The sequence below is a fragment of the Mixophyes fleayi genome, chromosome 6, assembly GCF_038048845.1.
Source record: "Mixophyes fleayi isolate aMixFle1 chromosome 6, aMixFle1.hap1, whole genome shotgun sequence".
Lineage (NCBI taxonomy): Eukaryota > Metazoa > Chordata > Amphibia > Anura > Limnodynastidae > Mixophyes > Mixophyes fleayi.
The window spans coordinates 173171966-173196768 of record NC_134407.1 but is presented as its reverse complement, the minus strand read 5'-3'; the positions used below and the strand labels follow the sequence as shown (position 1 = coordinate 173196768).

General features: G+C 43.4%; 1 protein-coding gene across 6 annotated transcripts in view; it reads left to right on the top strand.

Annotated features, from left to right (window-relative positions):
* Positions 1-9704, top strand: part of UBTF (upstream binding transcription factor) — a 31801-nt gene extending 22097 nt beyond the window's left edge. For 5 of the 6 annotated variants that reach the window (XM_075177277.1, XM_075177275.1, XM_075177272.1 and 2 more), the window contains exons 5-20: positions 475-630; positions 742-806; positions 891-1011; positions 1976-2086; positions 2414-2547; positions 2780-2921; positions 3879-3920; positions 4040-4153; positions 4266-4394; positions 4560-4670; positions 5389-5477; positions 6071-6260; positions 6721-6768; positions 6865-6933; positions 7487-7621; positions 7718-9704. In XM_075177277.1, the coding sequence (XP_075033378.1) occupies positions 475-630; positions 742-806; positions 891-1011; positions 1976-2086; positions 2414-2547; positions 2780-2921; positions 3879-3920; positions 4040-4153; positions 4266-4394; positions 4560-4670; positions 5389-5477; positions 6071-6260; positions 6721-6768; positions 6865-6933; positions 7487-7621; positions 7718-7831 (1770 nt within the window). In that variant the 3' untranslated portion in view covers positions 7832-9704. Of the gene's footprint in view, positions 1-474; positions 631-741; positions 807-890; positions 1012-1975; positions 2087-2413; positions 2548-2779; positions 2922-3878; positions 3921-4039; positions 4154-4265; positions 4395-4559; positions 4671-5388; positions 5478-6070; positions 6261-6720; positions 6769-6864; positions 6934-7486; positions 7640-7717 lie in introns of all 6 variants that reach the window. The other variant, XM_075177278.1, reaches the window with a different exon arrangement.
* Positions 9705-24803: the final 15099 nt, after the last annotated feature.

Sequence of the window (24803 nt, the reverse complement as noted above, 5' to 3'; positions counted from 1 at the left end):
ACCCAGTTAAAAGCAGAATACAATAAGATGCATTATCACTAGACAAACATACCTTGTTTTCCATTATCACTGTCCTAACTATACCGTTTTTCATTTTTGATGAGTGCATGGAAATCAGTAACTGGGTAGGCTATGAGAAAGTAAGTTCATTTTATAGGACATTGGTGCATATGTCCTTTGAAGCAGCAGTGAGCATATGGTGGTTATTGGGTCATATGTAGCCATTAAACAATTCAGCCGTGCTCCACCTGACCAGAAGTCATTATGCTCCTCATGGCTTCTTACTGACTCAAAATTCAGAGCTTGGTGCATTCACTCAACTATATACCATTATAATCCATGAGTAGTGACATTTTTTCGGAAACACTGAAATATATTAACTCTTTATCTACAGCTGATTTAATGTCATAATTTGCAATTACTTTTCTTTCCAGATCAGTTAATTAATGCGTATTTTCTATCACAACTTTCCAGAAACATCCAGAATTTCCCAAGAAGCCCCTGACACCCTATTTCCGCTTCTTCATGGAGAAGAGAGCAAAATATGCAAAGTTACATCCAGAGATGAGCAACTTGGACTTAACCAAGATTTTGTCCAAAAAATATAAGGAGCTAACAGATAAAAAGAAGGTAACGTATGAGATGACCTTCAAGGCTTCTAGAAGAGAGATAGTGGGTTTGGATAGCAGAGAAGGGTTTACTGCCGTGTAGCTTGACGCATATGTCCAATTTACTTTCCAGATGAAATACATACAAGATTTCCAGAAAGAGAAGATTGAGTTTGAGAAGAACCTGGCAAAATTCAGGTGACTAATGTGCATATAGTGTCTAGGCAGTGAAGACTGGGACATTCGGTTCCTTTTTATTTAATTCTCCTTTTATGTCTGCAGAGAGGAGCATCCAGATCTCATGCAGAGCACAAAGAAATCTGATGTTCCAGAAAAACCTAAGACCCCTCAGCAGCTGTGGTACAACCACGAGAGGAAGGTTTATCTCAAAATAAAGCCTGATGTAAGTGCAAAAAGACCTCAAACCCTGCTGGGCACATGACAATAAGGAAAAGTGTCACTCCACCAAAGACCACCGAGGTCAAATATAATATTAAAGAGATTTTATATAATTAGTTTCTTCTTATTGATGGGTTATTTAGAACCTTCAATTCTGGTGATCGCACATCTCCGAATAACAATTGATAAACGCCCATTACATGTGGCAGCTGCTCATACCGCCATCTCTGGACTCCTGCCTGTCAATGACGGGCCTGAGTGTCCAGTCTTGGGACCAGGAACTGTTTCGTTCAGCTCTTGGCTACAAGATCATATCATAGTGTTCATAATGGAACACTGTATGTTTCTAATGCGGAATGCATATCACTTCCACATTAAGGAGGGAGCATCTGTGGTGTCATTACAACACCTCAGTGACAGACAGGCTGGATATGGGGAGATGTTGCCTAACTTAGGCCTTATCCAACACACTGTATCAAGAGAATCAGTGTAAACTAATCTATTAATAGCTTGGTTTGATCCAGTTTGCATTCATTCTATAATTATTGACTCTAGGGGGGACAAATTGGGGTCTCTTAGGAGGAAAAACAAAAATGTTGCATTTCTGCCAATTTTTGCTTATGTTTCCCTGTATGTTACAATTAAAAGTATGTATTTATTTCAGTATGCTACCAATAGAGAGCTTAAATTGTCCTGCAAAAAAAACAAAACATTCCTTTTAAATACAATACATGACAAATATATGGTCCTTGTGATACAAAATAACCTTGGTCATTATGTGGTTACATTGAAATACAGTCTACTAATATGTGCAAGTTGTTGTTTTGTTTCACACTTATTTCTGTTATACATTCTTAGCATTTATACTCTGTCAGGGATTGCTCAGGACTGGTAGTTAACACGATCTGGGGAGCCTAAGCCTGCTTGCCACAAGCCCTGAGTATGTTTGTCATCTTCTGTGTTTCCAGGCCAGTACAAAGGATGTGAAAGACGCTTTAGGAAAACAGTGGTCTCAGCTCTCGGATAAGAAACGTCTAAAATGGATCCACAAAGCTCTGGAGCAGCGCAAGCTCTATGAGGTGCTTTTGATGTACAATATATTGGGAGTGCCTTAAGTGGTATATGTGTCTTACCCCAGGGAAATGAAGATCTAAATACATGGCTGAAAGGCACAGACTGAAGCCAGAATATTAAGTATGTGTTTGATAAAAGTTGAATAAGGACATGTATAAGCCCAATACATTAATCGCCTGAATACAGCATTGGCTACTAGTGTTAGAGTATACACAACTCATGGTACAGTGGTTTATAAAGGTACAGGGTGTATTTACATGCTGGGTATTGTTGTAGTATTGCATTGGGAATTCTCTGCTTTGTACACTGACGTCTGTTCCAAAAACCCACAGAACGTGATGCGGGAGTACATCCAGAAACATCCAGAGATGAACCTATCCGAAGAGGGCATGACCCGCTCCACCCTTACCAAGGCAGAGCGCCAACTTAAAGATAAATTTGATGGCCGGCCAACTAAACCCCCTCCGTAAGTCATGGTGCCCCACCACATTAATACTAAGTGGACATATGCCTTTTATAGAATTATAATTAAAGAAGATATATGGTTGCTAGAGACTACAAAACATTGATCTGTTGGATGATTTGCTAATTGCTGATGATCTCAGGAAAATGTAGGCATAGATAGGAGTAAATTGTGGATCCTTTGTAAGAACAGAAAAGACTTTACCCTTCTAACTGTATGTCCTTTCCCCCTGCAGGAACAGCTACTCCATGTACTGTGCAGAGCTGATGGCCAACATGAAGGATGTCCCCAGCACGGAACGCATGGTTCTCTGCAGTCAGCAGTGGAAGCTGCTCTCTCAGAAGGAAAAGGATGCTTATCATAAGAAGTGCGAGCAGGTAATATTCTTCTTATATCACAGACTTGAAGAGCAGCTTCCACTTTTCTACTTCTGTTTCTATGTTTGTTGTACAATGATCTCCTTTTTTACATTGCTTTTTCACTTTTCGGAACTGGTTACACAAGGGGGAGCGGGAGATAGCGGGTGGGATAAGAGCAAAGTGTAACCAGTTTGTTTGGATGTTAACAGCTTATAACAGTATTCAGTCCCACCAATTCCTTTGTTCCCAGGAAATGCTAGGGCAGCATGTAGTCAATCTGAGCCTCTACAACCTGTGGCTCTCCTGGTATGGTGAAACTACAAGCACCACCATGCTTTGCCAGCTGAAATAGCTGTTAGGACATGCTGGAACTTGTAGTTTCACAACCTATGGAGAGCCATGAGTTGTCCAGTCCCTACTCTAACCATTAACAGGCTGATTTAGAATTAGGAGCAAATACAGATACTAGGTGCTGAATTTGCACCTAGAACAACCATTTTGTATTGCAAGGGAGGAAATGTAAACCTGCTTCAGAGTTGTGAGGGGGAGGTAGCCTAGCCCAACTGTACAATGCAGTGCTAAGATAGTGCTGGCGAGTATGTGTATGCAGAATGCAAATATGTCCCCTTCCTTGTACCCCTTGTAGTGTAACATGATTTGCTCCGCTATAAGTTTTGCATCTAACTCTGTCAGCCCCTAAGGGGGACATTCAGTTCAGTGCTGTGCGTCTCCGGGACGTCCACAGATACACACTGCGCCGATGTTCTGAATCTCTCCTTATCTTTCAGAGGAAAGCAGTGCTCTGAATTCTCTACCGTAAAGGCCGTCAACCTGCGCTGCCCTTGTATTGCCCCCTTAAGAGTACAGCGTAATGAGGCCCCTGTCACAATTGTGTGGTAACTATGTGGTGTTGAACATACCTCTGTGTGAAACATTGTTAATGCCTCCAATTTTTTTTTCCCTGTCTCTTCGCAGAAAAAGAAAGAATATGAAGTGGAGTTAATGCGTTTCCTTGAGGTGAGTTGTACTTGTAGTAACAAAGTGCATGCAGATAAAATATTAGGTCTGTGTAAGAGGGAGAGACACCTGTTTGGAGGGATAAACTATTCTTATTTATTTATTTTACTTTTATTTAGAGCCTCCCAGAAGAGGAGCAACAGAGGGTTCTTGCAGAAGAAAAGATGGTAGGCATGCACAAGAAAGGATTGGGCAATCAAGCATCAAAGTTAGCTGCACAGGAAGCTGCAAAGGTGACTGGTTTTAAATCTCGTCACCAATATGTGGTATAAAGTCTCATTTCTTTTACCAGTATTTTTTTTTATTTCTTTAATGCCGTACCGTTTTCTTTTCATGCCTGCGTAGGCAAAGAGCAAATCTGGGCAAGACAAGAAAAAAGCTGCAGATGACAGGGGTAAGCTGCCTGAAACGCCCAAAACCGCAGAAGAAATCTGGCAGCAGAGTGTGATAGGGGACTACCTTGCCAGGTTTAAGGTAAGAGGGTAAAGGAACACATTAAACGTGTTCATATTTTGAACAAACATAAAAAATATTTAGGAAGTGATGTGTGTCTGTTGGACTAATAAATAAGTACATAAAACGTGTTGTGGGTTTTTAATATAATTAATTTCTTGTATCTATTCCACATTTAAATCTTAGAATGACCGAGCTAAAGCCCTCAAGGGCATGGAAACCACTTGGGTGAACATGGAGAAGAAAGAAAAGATCATGTGGATTAAAAAAGCAGCTGAGGACCAGAAACGATATGAGGTACCTTTATTCCTTTACAATGTTCATACACACTGCACCACATACTCTTTCCTTTAGACATTCACTAAATAGAGATGTATGTTGGTTTTAGCTGATCATATGTGTTTGGTTTTTTTGTTTATTTTTTTTTTTTTTTTTTACAAAGATAAAACGCCCCCATTGTGTACTATAGGTTTTCTTGTATAATATTTTATCAGTTAATGTTTTTACCCAATCTATCAATATGTTTGCTTAGTAGACTGCTAAATGGACTTAGATGTAGACCACACTCCCTATAAATTCACAACATTGGAAAAGAATAATCAATGCTGTTTTTATCAAACAGTTTATGTAATGTCATATGTAGCATCCTTGTTTCAGCAGCAGCATTTATTTGAGTTCTAGCCCACAGGATATTATTTTTTTAGACTTTAACTCCAAGACATTTGTGTTATGGTTTTTGCTTTGTTTTTTCCCCCCAAATGGTTAATTTCCATTATTTTTAGTCTTAACATCATACATAAAATGTAATGATTTCATGCAATGTTGTATTTCGGTCTTTTATCTGTGTTAGTTGCATGGTAACTCTAGAGGTGCACATCACAATTGAATTTTAGACGTTTGTACCATCATCATTATCTGATTTACATTATATTTCTAAAACTTGTTTTATTTCTTTCCAACATTATTATGGAGTTGTTGCATAATATATTTACTAACACTGTGTGGTCCTTTTCAGAGAGAGCTAAGTGATATGAGGTCCCCTCCAGCCACAGCAGTCGCTGGGAAGAAGATGAAGTTCCTGGGAGAACCCAAGAAAGCACCAATGTGCGTGTAACTTGTATCTACATATTTTCAGATTGTCTGTGTTTTATCATGGCATCTGTTTTATAGTTATCATTTTTATTGGACAAAAAAAGACCTGAGAGAGGCAGCCATTTTGTGGCGTATAGCAAACTGCTCAAATATTAGAACTTTTCAGGCATCCGTTTCCTGGAAACAAATATTAATGTCACTTTTTTTAATACTAGCCCTCTCCTTCTCCACCCTCAAGCTGTTTTACTGCTTGGTGAAAATAGCTTGTGTAACACCACTCTTAATTGTACGCAGCCATAATATTTTTTCTTTCTATGGAACATAGAAAGAAGAAATGGCTCAGCACACAAAATGGTTGCCATTTTGTGTGCCGAGCCAAATTCACAAGTCTGCAGTTTATCAGTTCCACAGACACCAGTGACCTCACTGAGGCACTTCATACACAATGTCCATGAGACCTTAACAATATTTGTGAGGCACTGATTTTGTTAGTTTTATTATCATGAATATTGTTTAGCCGAAGTGAAAAATAGCTGCTTTCTCCCTGGGTGTTTATTCACTACCTTCCAAATCCATGTTAAGTCTCTCCTGATTTTCTCATTTAGGAATGGGTACCAGAAATTCTCACAGGAACTCCTGTCAAACGGAGAACTGAATCATCTACCCCTGAAGGAGCGTATGGTGGAAATTGGAAGTCGCTGGCAGCGGATTTCCCCCAGTCAGAAAGATTATTACAAGAAGCTGGCAGAAGATCAACAGAGAATCTACCGCATGCAACTTGAGACATGGATGAAGGTATGAAATGACATTCAAGACTCCACCTTGGGTTTTGTTTCTAATCAAATAAATTATACTACAAAAGCAGTACGTTTTATTTACACTCTCCTACAGAGATGTTGGGAAAGCTCTTTGTGATCTTAAAACAGAGCACATTAAGGCGCACCCATCACCTATCCCCAGCAGAAAGATACCCTTGTGGTCTGAACCTATATATATAAGACTGAATATTTCTTTCATTAGAATCTAATACCTCAAGAATATTGGTCCTTACATTTTTCTCTCTAGTGTCTGAGTCGAGCAAACGGCATCCATTTTGTGAGTCTGATGTCGCCTGTGTATGTTAATACATTTTTAGCCTTTTGAAGTCTTGGTGCACCTGTAGCAATCTCATCGCCTGTTTTGCGCTTTGTAAATTTACCTCATTGTATGTAAATCTCAGGGTGTAGATGAATAACATCTTCCATATTGCTTGCAGGGATTGTCCTCCCAGGACCGTGCAGCTTACAGAGAGCAGACATCGAGTGTAAGTTTTCCTGTATGGAGGGGACAGGTTCTGCTGTATTGGGGTTGAAATTCATGACTGACCTCTTTTAACATGTTTGTTCTGTTGGTTTTACAGAAGCGCAAGAGTACAACGAAACTCAAAGCACCCGTCGCAAAATCCAAGCCGGTGGTGCAATGCAAATCTGTGAGTGTTCCAGCAAAGATTGTATGGCTATGGTGGAAGGGTTTCTGTAGTTAGTTCTGATGGAGACCAGGGGCTGGGGGTATCTGTCCCCAGTGTGGTCCCATAGTGGACTTCATTGGCCTGCTTTTTTTTTATTTTTTATATTTCTAATAGGCTGCTGAGCTCAGTCTCGCTTACCCCTGATTGAGACTCACTCTCTCCACACAACGGACAAATAGAGCCAGAAAATGAATGTAACCATGTATTCTTTAAAATATATCACCATTTTGACTCTAGTTTACACTTTAGTGATATTATAGCAATAAAGGTGTGGAATTATTATTATATTATTTGATTGCAGTGTTGTGGTGCTTGGATGTATAGATTGTAGCTGTCAAGCAGGCTTGCAGTTTCTTTTTGTTCCAGGTGTAGGTTGTAGTTTTCTGAGGGCCAACTATATATTATTAACTCAAGTTCCTATATGTAGGATCCATGTAGCCTGGGCCATACCGGATAAAGCTATGTTTAAGATGCTGTTTGTTTTAGGTATAACTGAGCCACTCTTTCCTTTCAGGAGGATGAGGATGATGACGACGATGATGAGGATGATGATGACGACGAAGATGAGGATGAAGATAAAGAGGACTCCTCTGATGATGGAGACTCTTCCGAGTCTAGCAGTGAGGAAGACAGCGAGGATGCAGAGGAGGTGGGCCAACAAGACTAGGTTTGAATTTGGGGAAGGAAGAGTGCAGTACACGGCAACCCTATTTTCCTTAATAATCATTCCGTTCCCCCTCTGCAGAATGAAGATGAGGAGGAAGAAGATGAGGATGAAGAAGAAGATGAAGATAACGAATCGGGCTCAAGTTCCTCGTCCTCCTCCTCGGGAGACTCCTCAGACTCTGATTCAAACTGAGAGGGAACTGCCAGTCATCATGAGTGGAATAAGAAAGTGGGGCTAACATGTTTCAAGGGCACCTGTCGCCTACACACTGGAGAGAGACCTTTTGTCTGCTGAACCAATATTCATGACGCTGCAGCTTTTCAATACACTAGGAAACCGTGGCCTCACTGAGATAAACAGTGGTCAGAGCCACTTTACGTCCTGAACTAATATTCACAGAGTGCCACTGGGCACGCTTGTATTAATAGGTTGCATTCTAATGAATATTCATTCAGCCCTCCTCTGCGTGACGTTAATAGGGGGGGGATACTTTAACCCCTTAAGAACGCTGATGCTCTCCAAGGGTAACTCACAAGGAGTGTAAGATTTACACTGTGAACCTTGTGTCTCTTTCACTCGTTTTGAATTAGGAGGGATCCCTATGCTTTTCAAATGAATATTTCCAGACTGACATTTTTTTATTTATGAGTTCACCTTTTAGTTCTACGAGTCATCCATCCATATCTGCTTCTCTAACCCCTAACTTAGCTGTTCCTCTGTAGCCAGTTATAAATGTGTCTACTATGCTGTTTGTTTTCCCCTCTGCTGCCCCATAGTTGCACACATTGCTTGTGCAGTAAAGTTTGCCCGAGGCCAGAACCCGCTACATTTACTTGGTAAGCCTGACTTTCACATGTTCTCAATAAACAGGCCTAACCCACTTATGTCACATTGTTCCTATATAAATCGTTCCATGGTGGCATGTCTAATATTCATTCAAGGCAAAACGCACCTTGACATGAGAAGAACATTTTGTTCTTCCCTTCCCATATTACCAGTCAGATGTATTCCTTACTCTCAGTTTCGTTCCATTTCCCCCATTCTGCATCTCTGCTCTCCCTCCTGAAACCCACATGTGCATCTACTTTCTCGTTTTGTTTATTCCCATGGTTTATGGCAAAGGGGCAGCAGTAAAGTGAGGAACTATGAGATTTCAAGTACAACCTGCTTCTGTATATATCGGAGGTCACAGAATTTGTTTGTGAGGTAATAGCAATTTTGTGGCGTGAGTGCAGCCTTTCAAGTCACTAGGAACTAGTGACATCACTGAGGCATGAAGTACAGTGGAAACTGTTGCTCACTGTGCATAATGTGACTCAGGACACAAAATGGCTGCCTCCGTTATGCATAGGGGACAGGCGCACTTACATTTTTGAGTGGGCTGTGACACCATACAAAAATCAGCTGACCAATTCAGGAGTGTTCTATGGAGATGCATTCAAACTACTCAATTCTTGCAAACCCCAGGAAATTGTAATTGGTTATGAAGGAGAGGTATATGGTTATTTCTTGCTTGTACTTAAATCGTATTTTAGCCAGCCTGTTTTAGTATGTACATCTATTTAAAAAAAAAAAACACAAAAAAAAACTTTAAATAATTCAGTTTTTTTGGGAAGGGCGGCTCCGTTTTAAGAAACAGAAAAAAGCCCTATAAGTTACTTTGTATTTTTTTTTTTTCCCTTACAATTCTTTCTCTTTTTGGGGGAAATGTAGATTCTTACTGTGAAGTCGAATGCACGGTGAGAGACAAAACACTTTTAGTGCATTTTTAGCACTATGAAAAAAAAAATAGGATATGAGCTGCGTTACAGAAAAAGAAACCCTTTCTTTTTTTCCTATATGGACAATATTTAAAACACAAAAATGCTTTTTTTTGTAGGTTAAATTTAAAAACAAAAAAAAAATGTGTTTTGTAACAGATTCATTTGTTTAGTGTAGACAGTTTAAAAAAAATAAAAATAACGTGCGTTCTCATTATTTTTGTTTTGTACAAAAGGGGGAGGGGTGGGGGAAGAGTTTTCTGTTAAGTACTCTGGAAAAATAAAACAAAAACTTTAGGGATTAATGTGTGGTGTGAATTTGTGTTATTTTATTATTATTATTATTATTCTTCCTACCATTTCTTCCTCTATGCCAGACTTGGGCAATTATTATTCTTTATTATTTTCTGTTTGCTGCCACTGGGGGGACACTACGACAATGGGGTATAGTAGGTGGATCTGGAGTAAAGGTACTTTAACACTCAATCTGTTTGAGTGGATAGCTCCTACTATGCCTCTCCTGTTTGGTGCCATCCTCCTTTTTTAGTTGACATACTTTGGAAGTAGGCACTTTTATTTTGGTCCCTTGCCTAATTTTTGTCTGTAGGCTTCCTTCACTCTTCCAACTGGGGCAACTGATGTCCTCTCTAACAGGGCGGACTGTATGGTCCCGATTGATCAGGCACGTATATGCTGAATTTGAGCGTTTCATAAGCAAAACAATGCATTTGCACATGTCCTGAACCGAACCGTTGACCAGTAAATGCAGCCATGTCCGCTTAGTCTTCGAGCGCAAAGGACACTTACTACATCTTTCCATTTCAGGGAGTGAACAGGTCGTAGTCCATTTACAGTAAGCGCGTGTCAAACTCAAGCGCACACGGCCACGTCCGAATCAAGCTCTGGGCATCTCGAAGTGATTTGGTTTTCTTCTGTATCTTTTGCTCCAACTACAGGACTAGTCTAAGTCCTGAGTAGTAGTGATGACAGTCTTGTTCGCATGCTAGAACATGTGTTTGCAAGAAGGAGCAACTGTAAAAATGTATTCTATGTTCAGTAGAAAAAGATAAAAGGGGAAAGCGCTCGTGTTTTTATGTACTATATTCAGTAGACATTAAGAACATTCTAATTATTTTTTTTGTTTACTGTTTATTATTAATGTCTTATTAACTGGTGACATTCTATTTTTTGTTTTCTGTCCGCTCTTATGCAAATTAATAATCCACATAGGCATTGGACATAACCTGTAGTGTTTTGTGTAGTAGAGCACATCAGACTTTATCAGCGCACGTATCTTGAGATCCATTCCTTGATGAATTCAAGAGTGCGTATAGCCGGTTTACGTGCGTTTTAAGAGAAACGCACGTTGCGCTCAGAATGTGACTTGATGAGGCCCCACGTGTATAATTATACTGGCGGCAGTGGGAGAGATGCTGGAGGTTAATCTCTCAGCCCAAACTGCTTGTTGACATCTCCTTAGCAGCGAGCAGATCTTTGCATTAAAAAAAAAAAAAAAAGTACGTCTCTGCAGGGGGGAGACTGCACGTCAGGCTGCTTAAACGGTGGCAACTACAGGACTCGCTGGGCAGATGGGAGAAAAACCTGTAAGTAGGCTTGACAGTCTTACTCAAGAAGGTAAGATTGTAAATGGCCATTGTGTATGGGCTGTCTTAGGGGGCGTCCTGTCTTACAATATTTGGGTTACCAGATGTTTGTTTGGGCCTCTAGTTATGTTAATACCTTTAGCTTATAATAGGCGAGGTCTCTTACATTATATTCTTGTGTGTATTTGTGTTTTTTATGTCGCCATGTCTGAAAAAGTGCCTTCCAAAATTTGAAAATCCACTGGAAACTGCAACACTATACTTGTGCCAAATGTAATGCCTAATTATCTTGTGGACAGTCTGACCCAGGTGCCCTGTGTGCAATGTGTGAGGTGGAGCTCTGTGATCAGCGGTTGAACCAGCAGACATGGAGGAACCAGCAAGGGCTAAGTCGCTGGTGTCTCTTTCTGAATCGGCTCTTTCTTCGGATGAGGATGGCGAATTGATTCAGGAATCTGAGGGGCAGGATGTGTATAGTGCACAGGACACTTCAATGTGTGGAGGATTTAATCCTAGGTGTTAGGGAAACCTTGGGGTTATCAGAGCTCGTGGTTACAGATTCCTCCGCCTTCTCCTTTTTTTTAAAAGACAAGCAGATTGATTGTTTCCCTCTGTCTCCTCAGCTCTCAGAGTTGGTTGTCCTTGCAAAGCTGGACAGAAAGTATCAGATGCCGGGTATTTTTAAATCTCTTTACCCCTTGGCTTTTGAGGAGTGTTAAATTGTAGAGTTCTTCAAAAGTGTATTTTGTCTCTTTAGACGGTCAAGAGCAGCTCCTTCCAGAGGATAGTCGTTTTCTTACAGAGGCGGCTCCCATAGGGTTCAGGGCTCTCGCAGACTCGGTGCTCCCAAGCTGTCAGGTGAGCGCTCCGCATGACCGGCTCACCTGCCACGATTCTGTGGTGGGGCTCCTGCTGCGATTCTAGGATCAGTGGCAAGATTCGACATCAGATACCGGGGTTTGAGGGATTGACTCTGGGCTATGTCATAGACTTAGTAAGATTCACCCTGCACTGTTTCTTCACCACAAGTCTGCCCTTGTGTGTACTCAATAGGCTGGCAATCCAGGGGGCTATCCAGACGCTTCTAGTCTCGGGCGTGATTGCTTCGGTCCCGTCTTTGGAAAGAGGTTTGGGGTTTTACTCCAACCTCTTTCTGGTCAAAAAACCTGACTCCTAATTTCACCCGTTATTAAATCTTAAAACTTTCAACAAGCAGGTTCAGGTTCTGTGGTTTCAGCTGGAGTCTTTGCGATCCACGATTGTGGGCGTGGAATAAGGGGAGCTGCTGGCATCCTTAGACATAAAGGATGCTTACCTGCACATCACCATATGGGAAAATTGTCAGAGCCTCCTTCGCTTCGCAGTCCGTGCGGCACATTATCCGTTCTGGGCTTTACCCTTTGATCTAGCCTCCGCCTGAGAGTTTTCACCAAATTATGTCCGTCATGGCCAGTATTCTGCTGGGCATTACTATCGTCTCTTATTTGGACGACCTATTAAAGGTGCTGCCCAAATGTGTCCTCCTTCAGCACATTCAACTGACTATTCAGTTTCTAGAACCTCGCAGCGGTATTCTAAATTTACACAAGTCATCTTTGACTCCTGCTAAACGGATGCGGTTCCTGGGCCTAGACTTCGACACAGTGTGTCCCGGAGGACAAGGTTCTTTCGCTTCAATACAAGACCAGGTCCCTTCTGGCCAAACTGCTAGGACCCATGGCATCCATGTTCGAAGCTGTGCCCTTCACCCAGTTTCATTCCCGGCTGCTCTAGTGGGAGCCTCTAAAGAAATGGTCAAGATCCTCCCTCCATCTGGATAGGCAGTTCGTCGCGCTGTCCACAACCATGCATCACTCCCTTATGTGGTGGTTGACCAGAACACATCTGGTCAGGTGTTATTCCTTCCAAGCTTTGGAGTGAACCTTGGTTACCACAGATGCCAGTCTGTCCATTTGGGATTGCGGTCATAAATTATCTTCGGTTCCATGGCCTCTGTTCTCTGCAGGAGTCCTTTCCCATCAATGTTCTGGAACTAAGAGCAATATACAGGGCGCTCGATCAGAGTTAAAGGGTTCTGGCCGGCAGGCCCCTCAATGTTCTATCAGACAATGCTACAGCAATAGTCTGCCTGAACCATCAAGGGGGAATGCCCAATGCCACCACGATGCATAAGACTGCGTGGATCTTGGCCTGGGCGAAATGTTATGTTCTGGTGATATCAGCCATATTCATCCCGGGGGTGGAGAATTGGAAGGACAATTTTTCACAGCCAAACCAGGATCCACCCGGGGGAGTGGTTCCTTCATGTGAAGGTCTTTGTTCTTCTGGTTAACTGTGGAGTCAGCCAGAGATTGATTTCATTGCATCCTGTCTATTCAAGGTCCCTTTCTTCTGCACAAAATCCCAGGATCCGGCAGCAGGGTACACAGATGCCATGACGATCCTGTGGTGGTTTCTTCTGGTATACCTGTTTCCAATGCTCTCGCAGGTGCTCAAGATACTCAAGAGAACACAATCCCACCATTCTGGTGGCTCCAGATTGGCCGAGCAGAACATGGTACTCAGACGTTCTACGGATGATGGTAGATCCACCTTATAAGTTGTCTTTGTCCAGATCTTCTCCCACTCTTTAAGTCAGATGGCCTGGAATTTCTCGTGCAAGGGTGTGCAGACCATGATCAAGGCGAAAAAGCTATCTTCGTCTGCCAATTACTATACTGTGTGGAAAGCTTAGATTCGTTTCATACTTTAGTCTTTCCCGCCTGCTCTCTTTCCTGCAGGACGATTTTGACGGGCCTATCTCTTCTCTGAAACTAAGTTTTTCAGCACACTCAATATTCTTTTAGTGCAGATTGGCAGTCATGAAGGATGTCCAGACTTTTTTTTATTTATTTTTTACAAAGGGCTCTAGATGCCCAGCTTCCTCTGTACATTCGGTAGAGCCTTGGAATTTTAATATGGTGCTCAGGGCTCTTGCTAAAGAACCCTTTGAGTGCTTGGATTCTGTTGTTCTACATTATGTTACATGGAAGATGGTGTTTTTGCTTGCCATTTCCTCTGATCGTTGGATGTCTGAATTGAGGGAAGTTGTGCTGTAACCCCACCCCCCTTCTGATATTTCATTCTGAAAGGGCAGTGCTTCTCCCTAAACCCTCACTTGTGCCAAAGGTGTTCACCTGTTTTAATTTGAACCAGGAGATTGTCGTTCCGGCATATTGTCCTAGTTCTTAGACTTCTGATACGTCCTTGCATCTTCTGGATGTGGCTCGGGCCCTCCGGTGTTATGTCAATTGAATGGTATCCGTTTGTAAGACTAATGAACTTTCCATCCTCTGATGTCCACAAGCGTGGTTGGCCGACAACTAAGCAATCCATTGCTCGCTGATTAACATCCACCATTGTTGGGTTTATGTTCAGGCAGCTAGACCAATGTCTGTGGGTTTGAAATCTCATTCCACCAGGGCTTTGTGGGCTGTGCGTCATGGTGCTTCGACCGAACTGTTGTGCCAGGCTGTGATGTGGTCCTCTGTTCACACCTTTTCAAAGTTCTGCAAGTTACAGGGCTTTGCATCTTGGGATGCTACCTTTTAGGGACAAGGTTGTACATGCAACTGTTCCAGAGCAATTCCTTCCTTAGCTTTGGTATGTCCCCCAATGTGTCACAGTACCCCCAATGGCAGGAAAGAGAAAAGAGGATTTTTTTACTCACCGTAAAATCCTTTTCTCTGACTATATTGGGGGACACCGTGCTCCCTCCCCTTGCTCTAGTTTTTAATTTTTTGGGGTGTTTCCTATAATGCGGTTTTCTTGTTAGGCCCTCTCTTCTGGGCTTTGTTATACAAAAACTGAATATGGCTCCAGATTGAAGGGGAGGAACTAGCCATTCAAATGTTTGAGTGTTAAAGTGCCTTTATTCTAGATCCACCTACTGTACCAATGTGTTGCAGTGTCCCTCAATGGAGTCAGTATAATGGATTTTATGGTGAGTAAAAAAAAAATTATTGCTGGATTTATTTCGACATTCTTTGGTGGGTGATATTGTTATTTACCATCAATAAGTCTGAGAAAGGACTAATGAAACTAAAGGGTCAGCTGGAAAGTCTGTGCAGCATTGTACCTGTGCCAAATAAAAGAGTGTAAAATTATCTTGTGGACAGTCTGACACCGATGCCCTCTGTGCAACGTATGAGGCGGAGATCTGTGACCAGCGTTCGTCTGCCATTGCACCAGCGGCCCAGGATAAACCGGCTTGGCCTAAGTCTCTGGCAACAACCATAGCTGAACTCGCTCAGATAAAGTCCATACAGGTAGGTGACGACTATCATTCTCTAAACGCACCACAGCTGGTACAACTTGTTAGTGGGACTTCCCAAGCTGAGCCAGGTTTATCTCTAGCCGAGTCTGCTCAGGGTCTTGCAAGGGCTTCTTTCTCATTGGGACGCTTTCTTAGCGCCCCCTCCCCATAGGACAACAGTCAAACTTCATATTACTGAGACTGTTCAGGTCCCTATCCCTGACTCTGGAAGACTGGGGAAGACACTTATATTGTCCAGGACATCTCTAATTCTCAGTGTGTGGATGATTTAATCATGGGCCTTAGGCAGACTGTAGGATTTGCGAAGCTCACAAGTTTGTGATTTTTCTGGCTTTTTCAGTTTTAATAGGAAATAGAAGCAGACTGTTTGCTTCACGCCTTCTCCTAAGCTCTTAGAGTTGGTTTCTGAGGCCTGGCAGATACCTGACAGAAAGTTTTAGATGCCTGGTAAATTTAAATCACTCTACCCCTTACCATTGGAGGAGTCTATTAAATGGGAGAGCTCTTCCAAAGTGGATCCTCCTATTTCCTGTTTATCCATAACCACTACTATTCTGGTGTAGGGTGCAGTTTCGCTCCAGTATGGCTTTCATTTTTTGTTAGATAAGCATATGTGGCAGCAGAAAACTTATCTTCAGTCTTGGCCAACAAGGCCATTCAAACATGGGCGGAAAGATGGCTAAGGGCCTGCAGCTGATTTGTTGGGTTTAGTAGAGCATATACATGAAGCTACTGACTTTGTATGTCTGGCATCTTTAGACCTTGCTTTATTCAAGGTTACTTAAGAGAACGAACACCAAACATATGGACAGGCAGTTCAACACACTACAGCCTCCCACCGCTCCCTCGTGTGATGGTTGACCAGGGCAAATCTTGTCATAGGTCAGTCCTTCCAATCGTGCCGCTGGACTTTAGATACTACAGACACCAGTCTGTCCAGACAGGACACGGTCATAATTAATCTCCAATTTCAGAGCCTATGGTCTCTCCAGGAGTCGTCATTGCCCATCAATGTTCTGGAACTCAAAGTGATATACAGGGCACTCATTCAGTGTCAAAGGGTTCTGTCCGGAATGCTTTTAAAGGTCAAATTGGACAATGCTAGAGTGGTAGCCTATCTTAACCATCGGGGGAATCGCACAATGCCGTGGCAATGCAGTAAACGGTGCTGATCATGTCCTGGGTTGAACACTATGTTCTGGTAATATCGGCCATTTTCATCCCGGGAATCGAGAACTAGGAAGCGATTACCTCAGCCGCAACAGGTTCCATCCAGGGGAATGGTCCCTTCACACAGAAGTCTTTGCTGTTCTGGTTCAAGGTTCAGGACAGCTGTTGATTGACTTCATGGTGTCCCATCTGAACTTCAAGGTTCCTCTCTTCTGTGCAAAGTCCAAAGATCCAAGAGCGAGGTACACAGATGTCATGACGACCCCATGGCAGTTTCTTCTGGTATACATGTTTCCTCTGATCCCCATGGATATTGGAGACTAAAAAGGGTAGCCACCATTCTGGTGCTTCCAAATTGCCGGCACCTGACATGGTACTCTGACGTCCTAGGTATTGCGGTAGAGGCACTCTTTAGGTTGTCTGGCTTTGACGGCATAGTTACTGAAACCCTGATTCTTCACAGCAGGGGTTTCTCGCGTCACGTTGTGCAGACTATGATTAGAGTGTGGAAATCATCTTCCTCTGCGATGTTACTTTCATGTGTGGAAAGCTTACGTTCTGTGGTGGGAAGGCCACACTTTCCTCACATTTTGATTGTCTTTTTCCGCTTGCTTTCCTTTCTGCAGAATGGTTGTGATAAAGGTCTGTCTCTTCTTTGAAAACGGCAGGTTTCATTAATCTCAATTATCTTCCAGCGCAAGTCGGCAGTCATGAAGGATGTACAGACTCTTCTACAAGGGGTTCCACACGCTCAGCTCCCCTCTCTACATACAGTAGAGCCTTGGGATATTAATTTGGTGCTCAGTGCTCTTACTAAGGAGCTCTTTGAGCCTTTGGATTCTGTTGATCTCTGTTATGTTACTTGGAAGGTGGGGTTTTCACCATCTCTTCTGCTCATCAGGTGTTTGAGTTGGGGGTGCTGTGCTGTAACCCCCCCTTCCCCCTCTCTGGTGTTTCATTCTGCTAGGGCAGTGCTTCGCATGAAACCCTCATTTGTGCTCAAGGTGGTCTTCTGTTTTCACTTGAACCAGGATATATTCTTTCCGGCATTGTGTCCTAGGTCACAGGCTTCTGATGTGGTCTGGCCCTAGGTACTATGTAGACCATACGGTTTCCGTTTGTAAAGCAAATGACCTTTTCAGCCAGTATGATGTCAACAAGCATGATTGGTTGGGATGTAAGCAATCTCTTGCTCGTTGGCTTAAATCCACCATTTGTCTGGCTTATTTTAAGGTGGTTAGACTGGTGCCAGTGGATTTGAAAGCTCATTCAACCAGGTTTATGGGTGCTTTGTGGCGGTGTGTCATTGTGCCTCGGCCAAACAATTATGCTAGGCTGCTACGTGGTCGACTGTGCACACCTTTTCCAAATTCTAGAAGTTGCAGTGCATTCATCTTAGTTCGCTAGCTTTGGATGCAAGGTTTTACACACAGCTATTTCAGAGCAATTCCTCCCATTGGGGCAGCTTTGGAATGTCCATATTGTCGCGGTGTTCCCCACTGGCAGGAGAGAGAAAAGAGGAATTGTTACCGTATTTACTTTTTCAATGTTTCTTGTTACTCCTAGTTAGCCCTCTCTTCTGGGCTTTGTGATACAAAAGCTGAGGATGGGCCCATATGGAAGGGGCATAGCAGGGGAGGAGCTATGTACTCAAATAGTTTGTTTTAAAATGCATTTCTTGTTCCACCTACTATACCTCACTTTCGCAGTGTTCCCCAATGGAGTCAGAGAAATGGATTTTACGGTAAGTAAATCCTCATCTTTTATTTATCTGGTCTCACAAAGGCCTGCAGTGCCATATAAGACATTTACAGTAGTAAACAATAAACAGACACCGATGATCCATAACACATTACATAAAACATGAAAAGCAAAAGAACACAAAGACCAGACATTCTCGTTAAAACAAGTTACACACAAATAACTTGGTAATAAAGATCATGTTATTAACTGGACAGCGAGTGAGAGTGATGGTCATGTCCAATATGAAGTAGACCTGGGGGTATATTTACTAAACTGCGGGTTTGAAAAAGTGGAGATGTTGCCTATAGCAACCAATCAGATTATAACTCATTGTCTAGAATGCATTAAATAAATGAAAGCTAGAATATGATTGGTTGCTATGGGCAATATCTCCACTTTTTCAAACCCGCAGTTTAGTAAATATACCCCCTGGTCTCAAGAAGAGAGAGCTAGGGAACAGGCCTGGAAGTACAGATGGTGATGGAATAGTAGAAGGAGAACACGAGGAGTGAGGGCCATGCTCGTGAGAGCTTACATCCTAAAGGGCAAAACAAAAGATTAAAGCTCCTCTTCTCCGTAAACCGTCAACTCCACCCTTCATGCATGCATGCATACTGCCAATTGATGGTGCATTACCCTTTCACTTCATTGTTCGACACAGGAGAGATCTATAACTTTTCTTAATGCAAAAATACCAGCTTTCAGAGTGCTTATCTTACAACTCCAAGTGTCCTCTGGAGAATTTTTAAAAGTGTACTTTCTCTCATGTTATTGGGGGACACTGCGACAATTAGGTATAGTAGATGGACCTGACGGCACTTTAAATCTGAAAGTTTGGAGAGGATAGCTCCTCCCCTACAATGCCTCTATGACCCTCCTAGATGGAACCATACTCTGCCTTTTGTAAGTGCCCTTTGGAGTAGAGCCCTTGATCTGGATTTTTGTACTTTAATTTCGTTTTATTCAGTTGTTTGGTGGTTTTTTGGTAGAGAGTTCTAGGATGTCTCCCAGGAAGAGAATAGCCTGCAGGCTTCTTCCACTCTGGGTCCTCAAGTCGAGATGAGTAGCCTCTGGGCTTCCCTCACCTCCAACATGTGGCAGATGTTTCCTGCTCTTAGCCTTCAGGAGATTGCTGGCGACTGCCCAGGTATGCTGTGTGAGTGGCACTGGGGCAGCTGTGTCTGCAGGTTAGGTCCTCTTTAGCAACAAGCAGTCCTTCAGGTGAAGGGAACGCCTCAGCCAGGGGACGGAAGCCACAGCAGATCTTCTTTCAAATGGGAAGGGGGGTACAGCTGAGGCTGTACTTACTCAGGAGCGACTGGAGAACTCAGGGGGGCATGATAAGACTTCCTATTCCTCATTGGTGGTGAGTAGGAAGGGAGGGCTTTCTTCACCTACCCATTGGCAGGCTTCCTCAGCATAGAAACCATTTTCTATCCAGCCTGTTGTCTCTCCTGCTGTGCTCCTCTTGCTGGTGCTGTTTTTCACACTATATAGGATTTATACTAGTCATTTAGTTTGTTGATTTCATACTCCTTCCTACTTTAGTGTTGTGTAGTGTGAGTGAGCCCACCTTTATATCTAATATAGGTGTCAGTGATTAAGTCTGTCTGTATTATTCTTCAGCTTTCAGTGTTAACTGAAAATACTGATTTCTGTCCTTTCTTTGGTAATTCTTGTGTGTTAACTTTACCACTCTGGCTAAGAAAAGGACTTTCAAGACTAAAGAGTCCACTGGAAAGTCTGTGTTGCATTATACTTGTACAAAATGTAATTCTAAATTGTTTTGTGGACAGTGGACCCGGATGTTCTGTGTGCAACGTGTGAGGTGGACTTCCGTGATAAATAGTTGCCAGAAACTCATGGTAGAATCCGCTTGGTTTAAGTCTCTGATGAAGTCCATTGCTGAACTCACTCAGGTAATGTCTTGCAGAGAGGTAGGTGACTCTTCTCTTTTAGTTCGCCACACATTCCGCCTTAACAGCCACTACTGTCCACTAGTAGGGTGTCCCAGGCTAAGGATTGTTTGGCATTGTCTCTTGCTGAGCCCAACTTGTCTTGCTAGGGCCTCTACCTCATTGGAATGCCTCATTAGAGCCACCCATAGGTTGATGATTAAACATCTTGTTGCAGAGACGGTTCAGACAATTGTCTTTAATTCTGACCTTTTCTCCAAAGAAGACGGCGAGTTGCTTCAGGAATCTGAAAGGGGAGGACTCTTATGGCGTTGAAGATTCCTCTACTTCACTTAGGGCAGATGACTTAGTTTTGGGAGTTTGGAAAACTTTATAGTTTGCGGATCCTGAGTTCCAGATGTTGGCTTCTCCTTTTTTAAATGGCAGAATAATCATGTCTCCTGTTTCCTTCCATCTCTTCAGCTTTTAGAGTAAGTTTCAGAGGTTAGACGTTGTCTTATTCCCACCCTCTTCAAAATGGTATGTGTGACTGGATATAAATTTATTTAAAGGAAATAGCGCAGGACAATTATTTATATAATTGCAAATGTACTTATTTTTTATATTTGTGTGTATTTTAGGTAAAGGAAATATTGTTTTGTTTTAACTTTGCTAGAGGAAATGCATTATTTCTGAGGTATATATCTGATACAATAAGCATTTGTTGAGGAAGTCTTTTTTGTGTATTTTGGTGTAGGGAAATGACTTGTTTGGGGTTTTGTAACTTTTCTTTGGGAATTTTCAAATGGAGGAAATGTGTATCCTGCAACAGTCTGAAGAAAGGACCCGTGTTAATCTCATGTTAATTAGACCTTTTGATGTGTGATGTCCAAACACACCTGGAGGCACAGGAAGGTTTAATTAGACTTGCTGTTAGATTTCCTCTGTGTCTAAAACAAGATGCAGGAAATCACAGCACGTTTTAGAATATTACAGATAAGTGTAAATATTGTTAGCTTTGCAATGCATGTAAATCCATGTTTGGGTAAACATATTGCATCCTTATACTAAAAATAGCGCAGACCTCAGGGGGCTAGCTTACCCTGTGAGACTGTGTCCAAATCTTTTTTAAAAAAACAATGTTTTGTATTGAAAATTGTTCTTTGTTTCATCTGACCTGCTAATTGGTACCTTCAACCAATGGGAGCAAATAAACATCACTTGCTTCAAAGACCTGCTTAGAAACTTCTCTATACCTGTGACCTACAGATTAGACCCAACTCAAATCCGTTCCCGGCTGTTCTGAGGTTTGGACCCAGCTTTCGGTACCAGTGCTCTGCCCGCTACCCAGCAGCTCTGGCCAGTGTGATAGGTCAGGGGAGATCCATCCACAACAACCCTGACCCATAGCAAGAGGTGATTGGTACCAGCCCAGGTACACCAGTAACGCGGTACACTAGCAGTGTCAGTTACCCAGAAAATACCCGGTACTAGATGTCGGTAAGGAGTCCAGTGATGGCAGCATTTATAAGCCTCTCCTACTGCAGTAAGAGGGCGTATTTGGGATAACGAAAGGGAACGGTGGCAAAGTAAACCCAGCCGGTTCCCAGCAACAACAGACAGGGTGTCATAGGTACATCCTGTCACAAGTACCATGACCTTTTGTCTTGCTGACAACTCGCTATCGTGGCCATGGGCATCGTACCATTCTTTTCATCTGGTCTGGGCCAGTTTTAAATGCTCCTGCACCAAGCACATCACCCTCCTCACCCTATCTCGCATTTCCTACACATATCTTAATACCAGCTGTTCCTTGGTCTGAAACGTCCCTTCCCAGCTTTCGCTTACCATATCTAAGGATCCATGTTTTTTCTGGCCATACAGCAGTTTGAACAGGGAGTATCCGATGGACTCCTGGGGCACCTCCCGATATGCACACAGGAGTTGCTGCAAGGCCTTTTCCTAATGTATCACTTCAGACTGCACATATACACTTAGTAGGTGTTTTAAGGTGCCATTAAACCTCTTACACAGGCCATTGGTCTGCGGGTGGTAAGGGGGTAATCCGGAGGGGCCTAATACCCCATTTTTCCCCACAGGGTCTGGACAAGATCCCCTTGGAACTTTGTTCCTTGATCCGTGACTACCTCCTGAGTGTATCCAACCTGCCTGAAGATGTAGCCCAGGCATCTATGGATGACAGCGCCACCGTCTCAGGGTACCAGGTGGCAAAATCCACCAAGTTCAAGATAAACTTATTTCCAGTGTGACTGTGAATCTCTAATGGGCCTACCATTTCTATGGCTACCCGGGCAAAGGGTTCTTTGATGGCGGGGAGGGGTTGCAGCAGAGCTTTTCTGGGGCCTCTCCCTATCCTTTGACATGTATCACAAGAGGCTTTATACTGTTTTACTTATTTGGAGACTCTGGGCCAGAAGAAGTTCCTTAGCATGCGGGCCAAAGTTTTGTGAGGGCTAAAATGAACCTCAGCAGGGATATCATGGGCGAGAGCTAGTAACTCTGCCCTGTAGGGTTGTGGTACCAATTGCCTAACCGCCGTCTCTGGATCCTGATCTCCCGTAGACAGGACCACCCTGTATAACAAGCCCTTGTCCCTTACAATCTTACTTCCTGTGACTCCCTCTGCCTCAGTGTTAGCTTCTTAGTTTAGCTAGGGAAGGGTCTGTCCGTTGGGCATTTATAAGCTCTACTCTGTCCATCTCCCCCAACTTTTATTCTGGGACAGCAATTTATATGTCAGTTACTCATCAAGGGTGCTGTCAACTGGTCACTGGCTCTTGATATTGGGGGTTGTCCCTGGGTCCATTTTGGAAGAGAGGCTGTAACCGGATGTTCCTACTCTGACTCCAGGATACCACTTGGACAAAAAGGGTAATGAGTCCTTGGCCCAAATCGTTGCCCAAAATCACCTTTGCGGACAGTCCCTTTAAAAAACCCCACCTCCAAATGTCTATGTCCTGCCCCCCCAGTCCAGATGTACCCAGGCCACCTGGATATCGATTCACTAGTTCCCCATAATAGCAATCCTAACATGCTGCCAGTCAGTAAGCTGGGACCTGAGGATCACATCTGGTTCCACCAGCGTAAGGGAGGCTCCAGAATCTCTTAACCCTTGCACCTTGCAGTCCCCCACCCACACATCTTGGAGGTGACTTGCATGTTGCTGGGGCTGTTTTTTTTCATTCCCTAAAACCAAGATTACCACGTAGACCCCATCCTCTGCCTTTGGCACATCAGGATGAGGTTGTGCTGATTCCACGTTCACTTGTTAGTTCTCCTGAATGTATTGGACCACCGACACAGGCACCAGGATATTGCCCTCTGAATCAGGGACACTCCTCCTTCAGGTGACCCACTTGGTTGCAATGACAGCACTGCCAGGGGACCTGTTCTCATGCCCTGGATCTCGTTGGCTCCACCATTGGGATTCTCCTGATATTTTCTCAGTTAAAGGGGAGCCTCTCCTGCACACGCTCTGTTGGATTCGGTTGAGACCCTCCCCCAGCAGGCACATAGCTGGGTACACTTGGGGCTCTCCATCTGGGTCGAATGGCCACATAATGATCAGCCAGCTGACCTGCCTCATCAGAAGTCTCAGGTTTTTGGTCAGCCAGCCATTCCCAGATCTCTGGAGCCATTTTTAAAGTCAGCTGCTACGGAAGGATTAAATTCTGTACCTGCTTCACCGAAATTGTCCACTTGCTGCATGCCCTCCTCAGCTGGCTGGCAAACTCTGTGTCCGATTGTTACCAACTTTTGTTCAGGGCACGAAATTTGTACCTGTAAGTTTCCGCAGTACCCTTGAATGTGCACAACAGTGCTTTCTTCACTGACTCATAGTCCCCGCAAACCTGGGGTGTTAATGCCTGTTGGCAATCCAGCACTTTTCCAGTCAGGCTCAGTCCCAAGTACCAGGACCATTTCTCTTTCTCGACCTCATGGACATGCATCAGGTTCTCAAAGCAGATGGGTGCCAATCTCCTCTCATTTTCACAAAAGGTTTGGACCCCACTATATCCCAGTTGGGGCCCTCTCCAGGTTTCCTTATGGCTTATCACCTGCAGTCCCCTGGGCACTCCAATTAAGACCCCCAACACAATCTGTTTGATTCCTGCTCTTTCCTGTGAAGTCGCTCTTTCTCCCAGCACTCACAACCAATTCTGTGGTACTGCTGGGGTGGCGTCGGGCACTCCAGGTGTAGTGACTGGGGTTAGCCCCTTTGGGGATGGTCAGCGATTCCTCCTCTCCTGACTTTCATCTAGTCTGGGTGGACTTTCTCCCACTCCATTAATCGGACCACCAGCACCTCTCAGATTTCAGAGTCCTCATAGGTGATCCTGTACCTCCTGAAAAATCCCTGCAGGCGTTGTTTTTTTCCCACTCTGATAAGTTTTCTCTTGCTCAGTGAGCCTGCTCAGGTCTGCCTCCATGGCCATCTCTGCGGGATCTCCTACTAGTTCCCATTGATACTGGTGCTGACCCTCTGTTGCCTCTTGTCCTTACAGAGCATGACCGTATCAGAATACTAGTCCCTGCACTGTACCCAATGTCGAGAGTGTGTGATCCCACTGTCTGCCACCAAATGTGAGGATTTTAGAACCAAAATACACTAGGTTACCCGGCTCCCCTTAGGTTCAGATATCACACTGTAAAGAA